The sequence below is a fragment of the Mixophyes fleayi genome, chromosome 2 (genome assembly GCF_038048845.1).
Source record: "Mixophyes fleayi isolate aMixFle1 chromosome 2, aMixFle1.hap1, whole genome shotgun sequence".
NCBI lineage: Eukaryota > Metazoa > Chordata > Amphibia > Anura > Limnodynastidae > Mixophyes > Mixophyes fleayi.
In genome coordinates, this window is record NC_134403.1 from 375,017,856 (window position 1) to 375,033,461 (window position 15,606).

The 15,606-nt window shown below is 43.4% G+C and overlaps 1 protein-coding gene across 2 annotated transcripts in view; it reads right to left on the reverse strand.

Annotated features, from left to right (window-relative positions):
- Positions 1-8,679: 8,679 nt before the first annotated feature.
- LOC142140556 (uncharacterized) overlaps positions 8,680-15,606 on the reverse strand; it is a 34,329-nt gene continuing 27,402 nt past the window's right edge. The window contains exons 3-5 of one of the 2 annotated variants that reach the window (XM_075198267.1): positions 13,544-13,660; positions 13,381-13,439; positions 8,680-9,394 (exon numbers count right to left, since the gene is read on the reverse strand). In XM_075198267.1, the coding sequence (XP_075054368.1) occupies positions 9,173-9,394; positions 13,381-13,439; positions 13,544-13,660 (398 nt within the window). In that variant the 3' untranslated portion in view covers positions 8,680-9,172. Of the gene's footprint in view, positions 9,398-13,380; positions 13,440-13,543; positions 13,661-15,606 lie in introns of both variants that reach the window. The other variant, XM_075198266.1, reaches the window with a different exon arrangement.

The window sequence follows — 15,606 nt, forward strand, 5'->3', positions numbered from 1 at the left end:
ACATACTGCGGCCCCCCACACACGCACCATATTAACATACTGCGGCCACCCACACACGCACCATATTAACATACTGCCTGGTGTGCAACTGCCTGTCCCACTTTCTCTCCTCTCATTCCATTCTCAACTCTCTGCAATCATTCTTCCACCTCCAACATTCCACTGAAATTGCTCTCACAAAAGTGATCAATGATTTACTTACTATAAAATCTAATGGTCATTTCTCCATACTCATCTTTCTGAAGCTCTCTGATGCTTTTGACACTGTTGATCACCCTCTTCTCCTACACACCCTTCACTCCATTGGCCTTTGTGACACAGTCCTTTCCTGTTCACTCCCTACCTATCAAACTTCACCAATCCCTACACTGGTTCCCAGTGTCCTCCAGAATCCATTTCAAATTACTCACCCTTACCTACAAACCCTGCAACAAAACTACCCATTCAAACATCTCAAATCTCCTATCAAAATACTTTCCCTCCCATCCTCTTAGATCTACCTCTGACCTGCACCTCCTCTCGTCTCTGGTAACCACCCTCACTTCAAGGCTTCTCCTGTGCTGCTCCCACTTGTGGAATTCCCTACCCCACCTCATCAGGCTTCCATCTGCCTTCAAACCCTTAGGTGCTCTCTGAAAACCCATCTCTTTTTTAGAGCTTACCTTATCCCCAATACTATTCAGACCATGCCCACTATTTCCTAGATTGATGGCCCCTTAAGCCATATATTACAAGAATTACATTAGAGACAGTCTTATTTTTCAGCTTTAATTTGACATGGAAAACCCACCAATAACTATAATAAACCCACATTTAAAAATACATATAAAAGAACTCAACCAAAACTGGATAAAACACAGAGAAGCTGCTCCAAAAGCAACATAGTCCTGAGATCACCCAGAAACAATGATTTTATTGATATTATAAATGACTTGATTTCAGCTGAGAATTGTCACCTTCCTCCGTATATGAAACAAGAAGATGCAGAACATTAAATAATTGCTGTGATCTGGATCTGGTATTACATTGCCCAACAAGTCATACGTAGACACCTCTGCATTGTAATTACCTCCTCATTGCCTGATGTCTTATGTCAGTCACTGCCCAGTATGATACAGATGATATCACAATGACCCTGCACATGACCCAGCTCTTGTCCTCGATGCCACAAGCAGGGGCAAGTGCAAGAATAGTACAGGGGTAATTACCACAATATTCTATGTATAATGCTCCATGTGGCACAGAAGCCGACTTTGGTTCATGTCTGAACGCAACTTGCACATAAGTTGCATTTTATCAGAATGCATAAAACATTTTGTTTGACCATAAAATAAAATGACTCTTTACAGTAAAATCATTTAGAAAAATATTTATTTTCAAAACATGTTTTTTTTAATATTTTTTTGTTATATTAATTACATAAATAACGATGGTTTCAATGCATACTGTACACGCAATGTGTTATTTGTAGTGTATCTTACTTGCATACACATGTTGTGTGGTAGCTAGTGGCACACATACATTTACTTTTAGAATCAAAGCCTCTGCCGTGCCAGTCATCACTATCATTTGGCGCTAACATCTGCACTGTAGTGGGTGCAAACTATACAGCTGAAAACAAGCGCACTTACAAGAAACCCAGTCCCATCTGTGTCATTTACTGTACATGGCCTGAGTTAGTCCGTCAGTTCCCACAACTGTTCCGCTTCTTCGCAGCTGTCGGTGTCGCCTGAGTTCCGACACGAGGAGTGTGCAATTGTGATCATTGGTGTAAGATACGCTATGAAAATGGACTTACGTCCAAACATGAAAGGGGAATCCAGACACTATGACATCAATCTGTATATTACAAAAACACCTGGACACGGCCATCTACATGGAATAGGGGGAAGTTGTGGGTGGAAGAAGTCAGTCATCAGCCTGCACTAGAGAAATAATATTCTACAAAAAGTGACGCTAATTCCCAGTCACAGAGCTCGGCTCACACAGCAGAGGTGCAGTAATCCACACAGGAATGTATGACACAGATCCCACAATCCTGGAACACTCCCGGATTAGGGTGAGACCTCTCAGACTACAGGGATAACAGGCAATTCCCAGGGAAAAGCACGTACCTGTCTGTAAGGTGGGCGAGGTCCAGCCTTACCCACCTCACTACGAGTGGGCATCATCATAACCCTGCCCCGCCCACTGGATGGCATGAATGGTGACATCCAGCCACGCCCACCTCTTTCTACCTACGCATCTTGCGGATGCAACATTTTATATTCAGCTCTCCCCTAATTATCTCCACTGGTCTGAACGTAAAAAATAATTAAATTAGATTTTTTGAACACACCTAGAACAGTTGGATGGTGGATCTCTATAGCCTAAAGCTTTATTATTACACCTTGCACAGGTTTATATTACCCCTGTGAGGTTGGTGACATTTTGTTTAAGTGCAGATACAACCAGGGTCATCTTAACAACATTATGGGCCCCCGGGCAAAGCAGTGCACCGGGGCCCCTACATACATATCTACTATATAAATGCCTAGTGGCGTGTGTGAAAAAAAAAAAACCAAGCTGCAGCGCCACCTGCTGGGCAGAGTTATACACTGACCTATATATTTCTTGAAGGAGAAGTGACAGTTGGGAGTGGTTGGTGGTTGGTGGTCGCCGGGGGTGACAGTGGGGAGTTTTTAACACCTTAAGTAGCTTGATGAAGGATGTGGCGATGAAGATGAAGGATGAGGTGATGGAGAAAAAACCACGTTAAAAAAGGGCGCTTGCGTCGGGAAGTAACGCTCTTCCCCTGAGGAGGCCTGGGCTAGGCCCAAATGCATGACAAGAACCTTTTTAACACCTTAAGTAGCTTGATTTAACTAGAATGCATGAGTATCATGCACGGGTTAACATACATATATATATATATATATATATATATATATATATATATATATATATATATATATATATATATAGAGATATAGAGATAGATGTATAGAGATACAGATATAGATATAGAGATAGAGATAGCTAGATGTACTTGCTCAGTGACCCTTGAAGGTTTTTTTGGAGGTTTTTTTGCAGGATTGTTTATTGCAATTAAGAGCCCTACCTATGGGGCCCCCTTGTCCGTGTGGCCCCCGGGCACCTGCCCATCATGCCCAATGGAAAAGATGGCCCTGCATACAACCTGTCCAAAATTGTCCCCTGGTTCAGAAACTTTGGTATTTGATGCATTTACCAGCAATGTAGCACCGGTGTTTATACATATTTTTCAGTTCCCTAAAACTGCTTTGTATCGTTTAATATTGTCTAGATTGTTGGATAAAGTATCTAAGCAGTACGTCATTAATCTTATTACTGTGGTTAAAGTTTGTGGGCCCGAGTCATTAAGGGACGAATCTCTGTTTTTTGTGCATATCGTACTCAATTCCCTTCTGCACATGCCCAGAACGAGGACACTCGGCCGTCAACGAAAGCAAGTCCGCTGCGCATGCCAACGTAAATGACAGTTATGATGGCCTACGATTTCGGGGCGTGAGCGGGGCGGGGAGTGGGCGTGTGTCCACACTCGATGCACAATGTGGACGTGCCACACTGAAGCGAATGCAGCCACGTCAAAATGTAGCTCTGAAAGTTTCTGGTATTTCTGCCGTATCTCTTGCACCAGCTAAGGGTCTAGTCTAAGTCCTGGGTCAGTAGCGTATACAGCTATAACTTGTGTCTGCAATCAGGAGTAACTGTAACAATGTATTTTATGTACAGTAGACATTAAGGACAGCCTAATAAATGTTTTTCAAAGGAAAATATATATATTTATACAATTTCCATTTCTAATTATAAATGACTATATTATTGACAGGTAACATTAATTAATATTTTTTTTCTGTGCGTTCTTTTGAGCTTTCATATTCCACTTACGTATTGTACGTATCCTGCAGTGTCTGGTCTAGTACAGCCATAGTCATCACCACACGTATCCTGAGATCTGTTCCCTGCTGACCCCGGGAGTCTGCAGAGCTGATATACGAGCCGCTGCGAACGACTGCACGATGCGCTCAGTAAGCTGCCTTAGTGACTCAGGGCCGGTATCTCTAGAACCCGGACAGCTTCCTCAGAACCTCAGTTCCAGGAATGGGAGCATTTAGTGAATAAGATTGTCAGTCATCAGCGTTACATTTACACCAACAGAAACACTTGTTCTAAGTTTACGAATGTTCAGTCTAGATGGACTTCAACATTGTTTGTAATAGATGGAAATGTTATTAGTCCACAATACCCACAACAGGGGGAAACGCAGGATGTCTATAGGGCGGATTCTGGAACAAAGCAAAAACAAAATAAATTTGCTGCAATAATCCGGCAGCCGACCCTTATATGAAGGTAACTGCTGGACTGTAAATAAGAAGTTTGGTTGAGTCACAGAGTGTGAGACGTAATCTAATAACTGGGGCACAAGCAGCGGCTGAGAGGGGTTTGCTCCACTGGTCCCACTCTGCCGCTTTTATGAAAATTTTACCCTGATCAGGAACTTTTCGTGAGACCCGGTAATTCTCACTGATTGTAATATTTTCATTTTATTTGATTTTTTTTTAAAAAAAACCCAATACATGGCATCTGAGACTCTGGGCGGTGTAAGGACAGGGTAGATTTTGTACATCATGATAATGACATGAAGGGAAATGAAGAGAAGTGGTACTGTGCATTGTCCATGTGTACAACATGGAAATGACAAAAGAAGTGGTACTGTGCAGTGCCCATATGTACAGCATGGAAATGACATAAACAGAAGTGGTACTGTGCAGTGTCCATGTGTACAACATGGAAATGACAAAAGAAGTGGTACTGTGCAGTGCCCATATGTACAGCATGGAAATGACATAAACAGAAGTGGTACTGTGCAGTGTCCATGTGTACAACATGGAAATGACAAAAGAAGTGGTACTGTGCAGTGCCCATATGTACAGCATGGAAATGACAAAAGAAGTGGTACTGTGCAGTGCCCATATGTACAGCATGGAAATGACATAAACAGAAGTGGTACTGTGCAGTGTACATTTGCTCAGTATGAACATGACATAAATAGAAGTGGTACTGTGCAGTGCCCATATGTACAGCATGAACATGACATAAATAGAAGTGGTACTGTGCAGTGCCCATATGTACAGCATGAACATGACATAAATAGAAGTGGTACTGTGCAGTGTCCATGTGTACATCATGAACATAATATAAATAGAAGTGGTACTGTGCAGTGTCCATATGTACAGCATGAACATGACATAAATAGAAGTGGCACTGTGCAGTGTCCATATGTACAGCATGGAAATGACATAAATAGAAGTGGTACTGTGCAGTGTCCATATGTACAGCATGGAAATGACATAGAGAAGTGGTACTGTGCAGTGTACATTTGCTCAGTATGAACATGACATACATAGAAGTGGTACTGTGCAGTGTCCATACATTCAGCATAACAAAACAATTCAGAATTGCCTACAAAACAGAAATTACCCTGTAGTGCTGTATTCAGATATGAAAACTAGAATTAGAGCAGTAAAATGTACATAAATGTAATAAAATGTTACATACAATAGAATAAGGTATAAAGTAATCTGCACATTAATGTGATCACTGCTTTACATACATCTGACCATCTAACCACAGTAATATTACTGTACAGAACTAATATTAATCTCCTCTCATACACAATTATAATAAAACTATTAATCTCAGTGTTACAGGGACTCACCCAGCGCTGACATCAGGCTGCAGTGATAACACCACAGTTACTGGCTGTATTTTCTGTCAGACACTGATCACTAGAGCTCTAAATACAAAACTATAAAAATAATACACTAGAGAGAAAAGTGATGGCGGCCATTTTGCTGAAGTCAATGTTCATGAAAACCTATGCAGATGCTCATGTAAATGTGTCCTAGGCTGCAGACAATCGGTTATAGTACATGTAATACACCTACTAAAGGGGGGGTTCCATGATTAGAGGAAGGGGCTCTATTTAATACATGTTATTTGTCTGTTTCTTTGAGAGACCTCTTATATATTCTCATAGGCAACTTAGTCTTTTATGGAAACAAATATATAAAAACCGGGATTTATGAAAAAATGGATTGTTTTTACCCAGCTAACTTAGCGGTATGTTTATTAAAATGACACTTTACAATGATTTATTATCTTTATCACTGTGGTATCTTTTTATGTATATAAAATATAGCTATAGATATAATATATTAGTTAATTATAATAAAGTTATATTATTTATTACCAGGGAGGCGGTGAAATAGCCCTATTTCTTTTATACACATCCTTAATAGAATTTTTTTTAACCCTTTGTGCTTTATTTACATTTTACATATGGGGGGTTGGACTTCATTGGTGCAAAGTTTCCACTTCATGGTCTCCATAATTGTATTACTACTATCCTGGTACCTGAAGCCATGGGTGAGAAGACCCCCCGGTGCCTTTCAGCGCGGGGGTGGTTGTCTCTTGGGGAGGGGACACACAGTTTTTGTGGGATATCTACCCCATAGCAGCTGTAGACCCAGGGAGGACAGGCTTGGTCTGGACTCACAGATCGGGAACCATGAGAAATGCGTCAGCGCTATTCAGAGCAAGTGCTTAATTTCCCTGGGGACTCATCGCATGTTGATCAGGCTGGTGCTGGTTTCGGTTTTTGCCAGAAGACCCCACACTGTGTCCCCCGGCACCCATAGAGGGCAGCACTTAACAAAAACTATTTATTTATTGTTTTATCTCACAAGTTGATGAGGATGGAGGCCGGCATATCTTTACTGCGACCGCTTTTAAAGCGCATCTTGATGTGGTTGTTTACTTACAAGTATCTTTACAGTTTATGATACACTAATGTGCTTATCTGTGGTGGGAAGTGACTTGCGTGTGCAATATAACACCTAGTAAGCCTACAGATAATAATACTTATAAATACTAATAGTAAAGTGTTGTGTTGAGTCCCTTGATATCCTGTAGATAGATGATTTCTGACATTATATGCTAGTATTTGGCATCCTCATTGGGTTATTTTCCAGGAAAAAGAACCAACTGAGGAAGCCACATACTGGTGGTGAAACGCGTTGTTCCTACTTCTACACTGAACACTACAGACACACTGTGCTTAGATTTTTAATCATTGTTGTAACTGATGTTCTCTACATTATCCCTCATCTCTTTCTGTGACACTAAATTAAATCATTAGAATTACTCAAAATCCCATGATTATCTATAGTTCATAGACATTTATTATTTTCACAATCTGCTTTATTTATAACCATATTATACTACATGCATTGACCCATGTTTTATTTGTGTCTACAACTTATTAACACTTCCCTTCCCTGCCTTTCTGGTTTTCCTTTTGCTTTCTTATTTGGATCTTTCTCGTTGCCTCTCTATCTCTCTTTCTTTTTTCTTTTCCTGTAAGCTTCCTTCTTTATTTATTGTCCTTTTTCCTTCCCCTTAGTTACTGCTATTCCCAATTATTTTATATTTTATTTACATATGTTTCTCCACCTTTTCTTGCCTACTAGACTGGAGCTGACATCTTCAGCCCCCCCTCCCTCCCTTTCTGGAGTGTGCACTAAGGGGTCTCACTTCACATGTGTCGCTACTCCAAGCCCTCGAGAGTGGGGACTAAAATGTTCAGGGCGCAGGCACCAAATCTTTCTTTGGGGGCAGGTGGCCTGGCGAGGTGCACTGGTAAGCGTGGTGCCCTCCGTCCACTGATTACTGGGTTTATTGTGTTTCACTGGCCCTGACACCTCCTCCACAATCCTACTCATTATCGTCAACAACCAAACTTGGGGCCCCAGGCTCCGGAGCAGCACCATTCCTAACACCTATGTACAGGACACAGAGCTCCAGGCAATGAGAAGATAAACACGTCTGTACAGTATCTTAAGTACAACTCAAAATCCATTTGTGGCTTACTCTATATCAGGCCCTTTATCTGTAAGGTTTAGGTTGGAGAACCACCCATTATAGAAGCGTGGGGTAAATGTCAGAGGAAATAGAGCTGTAAACCAGTGCGGCTCCTCAGCATCTCCTCATCTTCTCTGACCAGAGCTGACCGAAAGGCCAATTAGGCCAAATGAAGTAGCCCAGAGCCTGACCTCAGGGCCCAGTGAGATATTCATATCCTTGTGTCTCCCCACCAGCCACTATAACAGCTGATCTTGTTTAGTACAAGCGCTCAGCGTCTGGTCACAGAAGTGATGGGAGATTGTTTCTCTCCTTTTCTGCCCCGTAGAGCTGATTCGGGGGTCTGCCGCCTGGCCACAAGCAGTTACAAGGTCAGACACGCCTCCTGTGAGCAAAGGTAAGAACGTTCCTGGTCCCATCTGCTACCACGTTTGGGCCACCATCTTATTTATTTACATTTCTTTATTTTCTCCTAAACTATTCCTTGATGAAGCACAATTTTTGCATATAGGACAATAACACTCCGCAGCACCGTCTCATCTACGCAGCTGCCAGGCCTCGAGGATCGGAGATCAGGTTCAGTCAGATGGTGGTAATCGGAGGCAGAGGACTTTGGAGGAATTCATTTTAGAAATACTAATTTTGCTTAAGACTAAATGAATGGATTCTACTTTGTTGGTAGATTTAAGTATGAACAAAGTAACAATATATGTGTTTTGTAGACTACAGTATTCCGATATAAATGTTTATTGTGCATTGTGTAACAGTTAAACAGGGCGACGTGTCAGATACTGAACCAGTAGGACGACGTCACTAAGGGCTGGTTACATGTTCTAAACTTTAAATGTATTATAAGAGAAAGGGACAGACACACAGGTGCACGTAGACCATGTAAACAGTGCAGGTACTAATGTCCCACTTTTACAGGACTGTCCTGGTTTTTATGTCTGGACGGCTTTAACCTGGAATTCTTCTTCTCCTGTAATTCTGATGCACGCAGATTAATAAGCTCCCCCTACGTCTGAGGCTGGTTATACAGCACAGTGTCTCTCAGACAGATAATATTGGTGGGAAATTCTTCACCTCTGACTGGTTTTAGCTGTAAGATGAACAGTTCCCATTCGGTTCTGCTGGTACAAGTCCAACTTACTAATGACACCAACATCACCGATCCCCACCCCGGCTGCACCTGCTCAGTTCCCGGGAACAATGTTACATTTGGTCCAGTTTAATATTCTCTGTATGTTTTCAGGGTGGCGTAACATATACTGTCCTGGTCCATGTTGCTCTGTTCATGTGTGGCAGTGACGGGTAGGGCGGGTACTGCGATCCTCACAGGTGCATATTCTACCTCCTCTGCTCTCCTTTTCCTGGTCTTCTCCGGCTTTGTCCTTACACCGGCTGGATGAGGGAATATAGTAGAATAGTGCAGATCTGTATCACTGTCCTTCTGCTGAGTGACCACAGGGAGATGAGAAAGAAGGAATATAAGACATATTAAATTCACATTGTTACTCATACTTCCCCACTCTCCCGGCATGTCAGTCAGTCTCCATGACTCGATTCTCGGGGAATCGTGTCATTTTGACCTGCCCCCTGCGTCATTGCATCACGGGGCAGGGACAAAATGATTTGATTCACCGAGCCCCATCCTGACACGACCAGCTCGCCCCGCCCCCACATGCCCACCTCACCCCACCCCCACATGCCCACCTCACCCTGCCCCCACATGCCCACCTCACCCCGCCCCCACATGCCCACCTCACCCTGCCCCCACATGCCCACCTCACCCCGCCCCCACATGCCCACCTCACCCCACCCCCACATGCCCACCTCACCCTTGGATCTCACGGAGGTCAACATTGAAAAGTTGGCAAGTAAGTGTTTACTATGATACTGTGGGTAGAATAGTACAGTATTACTGGCTGAGCAGCAATGTTGGTGCATATACAGGAATGTTATTACCATTAAGGACATAGGACTAGAGGATTAATGATTGGGAATCTGCTATGGTCTTGTGTGTTTACTATATTGAATTTGCAGGTTGCAGAGCTTGTTGTTGAGAGCTGCAGATAAGACAAGCGCTGTTTATTATAAAAGGTTATCTAGCGCCCATTTTATTGTGTGTTTACTATATGCCTGAGCTGGTACTGACCGAACTACCTGACCTAGTACTGAGCAGCCGATGTGTAATATAAGGAGTAACGCAAGCTCTCTGACCTGCTACCGAGCAGTAGAGGAATATTATAGTGTCAGACGCCGTCTCTGTCGCAGGGACGGTCGCCTGTTACTATGGAGCCACCAGACTCGTAACTTCCTGTCGAGCATCCGGCCGCAGCTCTCAGTCTCCTCTCCGTTGCTGGGCAACGGGACGCTAGTTTCACCTGCCGGCGGCCCTGGGACGCCACCGCTGCCGGCTAATCATCCAATTTGCTTCCCTACATAAACTGGCCTCTGGCAGCATTAGTCCCAGAGTATCTGGTCCTCCCTGTACTCCAGCGCTTGCCGGTATTTCCTGTTGCTTCTATTGGCTTCCTGACCCGCCTTCGTTGACTACTCTTCTGGACATTTCTTTTGGTGCACGTTACGGCTTCAGACCTCGGCTTATCTTGACTTCACTTTGGATCCTCCCTTGGTACTTCGCTGCCCGGCTGGAATTGATCTTGGATGGTTTATCACCTACACTCCCTCTACTTCGCTAGGAGCTGCTCTGGAGAACCGCGAACTGCGCGTCCCTAGCGGAGAAACCCAAACTCCCTTGTGGGGGTCCTTGAAGAAGACCAGGGGGATGTTAGACTCCGTGCCTCCAGGGGCAGCACGTCTATCTCAGCAAGTAGGCGTCATCATCATTTATTTATATAGCGCCAACATATTCCGTAGTGCTTAGGCATCATCTACTTATTCTGTCACTGACATATAGGAGGGGCTCCCAGTGCCGCCTAGTGCTGAGCAGAGGAGAGGTCGTATAGGAAGGACGGACACTCTCTGACCTGGTAATGAACAGATGAGGGGTAATATAGGACGGGTCACCACTGCGAGACCCAGTACCTACCCTGTCAGCTGGGGACACTCAGTAATAATGACATTCTCTCCATCCTCTGCATGTCTGCAGTCTGCACATGAGATTAGTATATGTATATACTATGGCAGCTCCTGTGTCTGAATCACAGAACTGTGCATTATATGATATATATCTGTCCTGGAATAGGCCAAGGACAGCTGCTAAGTAACAAACAGAATGTTATATTAGCAATATGTAGCGAGCGGCTCTACAGTAACAACTGACATCTGTACTGTACTAATGTAAGATGATAACTGTGTGTGGGTATTTATGGCAATGTGCAGTAACATTTAGCATTCAGCATATTATGGGATATTGGGGTAAATAAGCGTTTTTTATTCAACTTCATTGTACAATACAGGATGTTCTGAGTTTTGCTGAACTGATAACTCAATGTCCCCTTCATATAAGCAGCACCGTCTGGCTCCTGTCTCCACAATGGGGGAGGTTATCAGATATAGACTATCCCTGAAATCTACTGTAATAAGTTTGACCTCAGATAGTGGCTCAAAAATACCTGACACCAACATTGTAATCTGACATAAGATTCAGGGGTCAGATCTCTTATCTCCCATCATTGTACTTTGGGTTATGATCCTGGACAGATAATCACTTTAGGAAGTAAATTTACCCCCATGTGTATAATTCTGGGGTGGACTGGAACATTGTGGCTACGGTTATTATGGACTAGTGGGCAGGGCCGCCGAGAGGGGGGGGGGGGAGCGGGTACAGTTTACCCGGGCCCGGCCATGCCAGGGGGCCTGGGCCGGGCCCTCGCTGCTAATTAATTTTTATTTTTTTTATTTTTCTGTCTTGCGCTATGTTTTTTAACTTTTTATATTTTTTTTCCCGCGGGGGGGGTCTTGGGTTTCTTGGGAGCTGGGAGGAAGAATAAATAAAAAAAAAAAAATACTCACGTGATCGCACGGCGCCGTGTCCCTCCTCTCCTCCATTCACACTGACTGCCGGGCGTGACGTCATCAAGTCACGCCTGTCAGTCAGTGAGGAGCGCCGCAGCCAGCAGGAAGAAAGAAGACAGAAGAGGAGACAGAAGAGCAGAAAAGAAAAGAAAGAAGTTGACAAAGGGTGAGTAAAGAAACGGAGAGGCAAGGGGAGGAAAACAGGGAGGGACAGTACTATAAAGAAAGGGGACAGAGAAACAGAGGAGGAAAAAAAGGAGAGAGCCACAGAGTAATTAAAAAAAAATTGGGGAGAGAGGAACAGAGGAGGGGAAAAAAAGTGGGAGAGAGGAACAGAGGAGGGAAAAAAAGGAGAGAGCCACAGGGGAATAAAAAAAAGTGGGAGAGAGGCACAAGGTAAAAAAGAAGGGGGAAAAGCAGCATGGAGGTCGCAGTGTGAGCATAAGGGGGTACAGTGTAGTTGTGATGAAGGGGCACATTATTGTGTGTGTAATGGCACAGGGGACTTGTTGCAATGTAGTGTGTGTGAGGTAGGTGGCAGCTAATTAATGGGCGCTATTTTGTTTGTAGAGTGATGGTGAGGCAATTTAATAGTAGGGACTATTAATTTAAGATGGGGTGGTTTGGGGGGCTATTGAATCTTGGGGTGAGTTTAGGGAGAATGAGGTCTATTTATTAAATGTGACTATGAATTATTTAATGGCAGTGATGGTTGCGGGAAATAGGTATTGCTGGGGCTGTTTGCAGGAAGGGAAATAGGTTTATTTATTAAATGTGAATAGTATTATTGTAATATTGGAGCTGGAGGAAGGCCTAATTATTAATCGTGGGTGCTATTGATTTAAGGCCGGGGCTGGCTGTAATTTTCTAAATGTAGCCATTTTTTTTTCAAAATAGGTCCTTCAACATTCCTGGATCCGGACAAGCCACAACTAAAGAAAGCAGCAGCCACAGGTGGAGAAAGTGAGAAGAACAGGTAGGAGAAAGCAGCACAGTGTGTGAAATGTTGTGATTCTAGTAGGGACAATACCAATTTTTGGTGATAGTTGTGTCCAATGTAAGGTGTAGGCCAAGACTGAACTGTTTGTGTACACACTGCATTGTTTGTATACTACACTGTGGTGGTAGATGTCCTGAAAGTCAGGAGTGCTTGAACATATGTGACGCTCCGGCGAATTGAGAGCCTAGTGGTTTTTATGTTAGCCACGCCCCAATGGCACGTTTGCCACGCCCCCAAATGCATGACCACACCTCCCAAAATTTTTGCACCGCCGTTTGGCTAGCCACGCCCCTGAATGTATGACCATACACCTAATTTTTTTTGCGCCGCCATAAGGCGGCGGAAATTTTTTTTGGGGCTTACTTCACTATGAGGGGGGCCCCATGAATTTGTTGTACCCGGGCCCTGAATTCTTCTTGGCAGCCCTGCTAGTGGGTAAGAGAACCAGTACAAACCTGCGTGCAATTGCTTTCATTTTCCATCACACCGGGAGATGTCGGAGCTGTCCGGGGTCCTGAAGGGACAAATAATGTGAGTTATGGGGAGCGGACTCTGCAAACGTTATTTACATCTCTTTGTATCTCTTAGATTTACAACCTAGAGATTTAGATTTCTCACCTGTTCTGGATGAATATTTCCAGCAGATGATCAGACCCAGTAACAGCGGGATGAGTATAAGTAGAGAGTACAAGTACTGATGATGATGATCAGGAGGAGCTGGGACTGTAGGTGGTTCTGTGGAAACAGTTAATAACACTGATTGTATTAATGATAGTTACAATGACATCATCGATATAACAGGGGCGACCTCCATCTGTCCAGTGTTACAGTTCAATGTTTCTGTCTTTTCCAAACTAATCCCAGATTATTTTATGCGTTTTGAGTTTATATTCCAGAGTATTTTAAGTACTGTTTTATGTTTTGATATGTATATGTGTGATTTATCAGTTATAGGTCTGTTTTCATCTTTACTACCACAGAGCACAGGTATATTTCTTACTTTCCATTTTAGATTTGTATTATTCAGAGATGATCCTGACCATGGGATTGGTACTTTCTCTTTACTAAAATTAGATGGACCAAATCTGTACACCGGCTGTACAGTGTTTTTTTTAGAAACATTTCTACATTGTACAGCCAGCGCTGTCTTGTATTCCCCCTTAACAGCAGTAATAGTAGTGTTGTGTTGTACAGTGATGTAATTTACTAGTACCGGGATCGCACATAGTCAGCCTCGGAGTGCTCCAGTCGGACATACCACTGTCGGGGCTGCTTTCATCGTTACTAGGTACCCAACCCCTTTCCTGAGCCAGGACACCGTGTGGACAGGGGGCAGTGTCAGACATGGTGTAAAGTGACTATAATGACACAAACTGTTAAGGCAGCAGGTTCTGTGAATAATAAATTGTAAATCGAGAAAAATATTTAAAAGTGACAAGAATCAGCATTAGAGGTGTCTACCTGGTTGGTGACAGGATCAGGGGGCGCATGTGTGCTGCCCTGTCTATCCCCATCTGCCAGCTGCACAGTTGCTGTGGAAGCCTCTAAGTAGCCAGGTAGGTAGTTTGCAATACATTGTTCTAGTGATTGTGTACCTGACCTGTGTGTGTCTGACTACTGCTGTAGTGTAGGCACCTCTACTCCTTACTGCCCCCTATAGGTGCCATGTACCTGACCTGTGTGTGTCTGATTGTCACCTGATTTGAATACCAGCAGAACCTACAGATAAAAATATAAGTATCCAACGATTGTCACCTGTTAATAATGTAGTCATTAATGACAAAATTGTTAAAAAAATATTTATATATATATTATTATACTCCAAAACATTATTGTCCCCTGTACATAAAATACATTGTTATAGTTGCTCCTGATTACACACATGTTCTAGCTGTATATACAGCCGTCATCACTAGTAATCAGCACTTACACCTGACCTGTAGCTGGAGCAGGAGATACTACAGAAAATCATGTACCTGAGAGATTCCCAGAGCTTAGATCGGACATTGCTGTGTGCGCTGGAGCTTGGCACGTCCTTACTGTACACTGACTACGTACATACGTCCTTACTGTACACTGACTACGTACATACGCCCTTACTGTACACTGACAACGTACATACGCCCTTACTGTACACTGACTACGTACATACGTCCTTACTGTACACTGACTACGTACATACGTCCTTACTGTACACTGACTACGTACATACGCCCTTACTGTACACTGACAACGTACATACGCCCTTACTGTACACTGACAACGTACATACGCCCTTACTGTACACTGACTACGTACATACACCCTTACTGTACACTGACAACGTACATACGCCCTTACTATACACTGACAACGTACATACGCCCTTACTGTACACTGACAACGTACATACGTCCTTACTGTACACTGACAACGTACATACGTCCTTACTGTACACTGACAACGTACATACGCCCTTACTGTACACTGACTACGTACATACGTCCTTACTGTACACTGACTACGTACATACGCCCTTACTGTACACTGACAACGTACATACGCCCTTACTGTACACTGACAACGTACATACACCCTTACTGTACACTGACTGCGTACATACGTCCTTACTGTACACTGACAACGTACATACGCCCTTACTGTACACTGACAACGTACATACACCCTTACTGTACACTGAC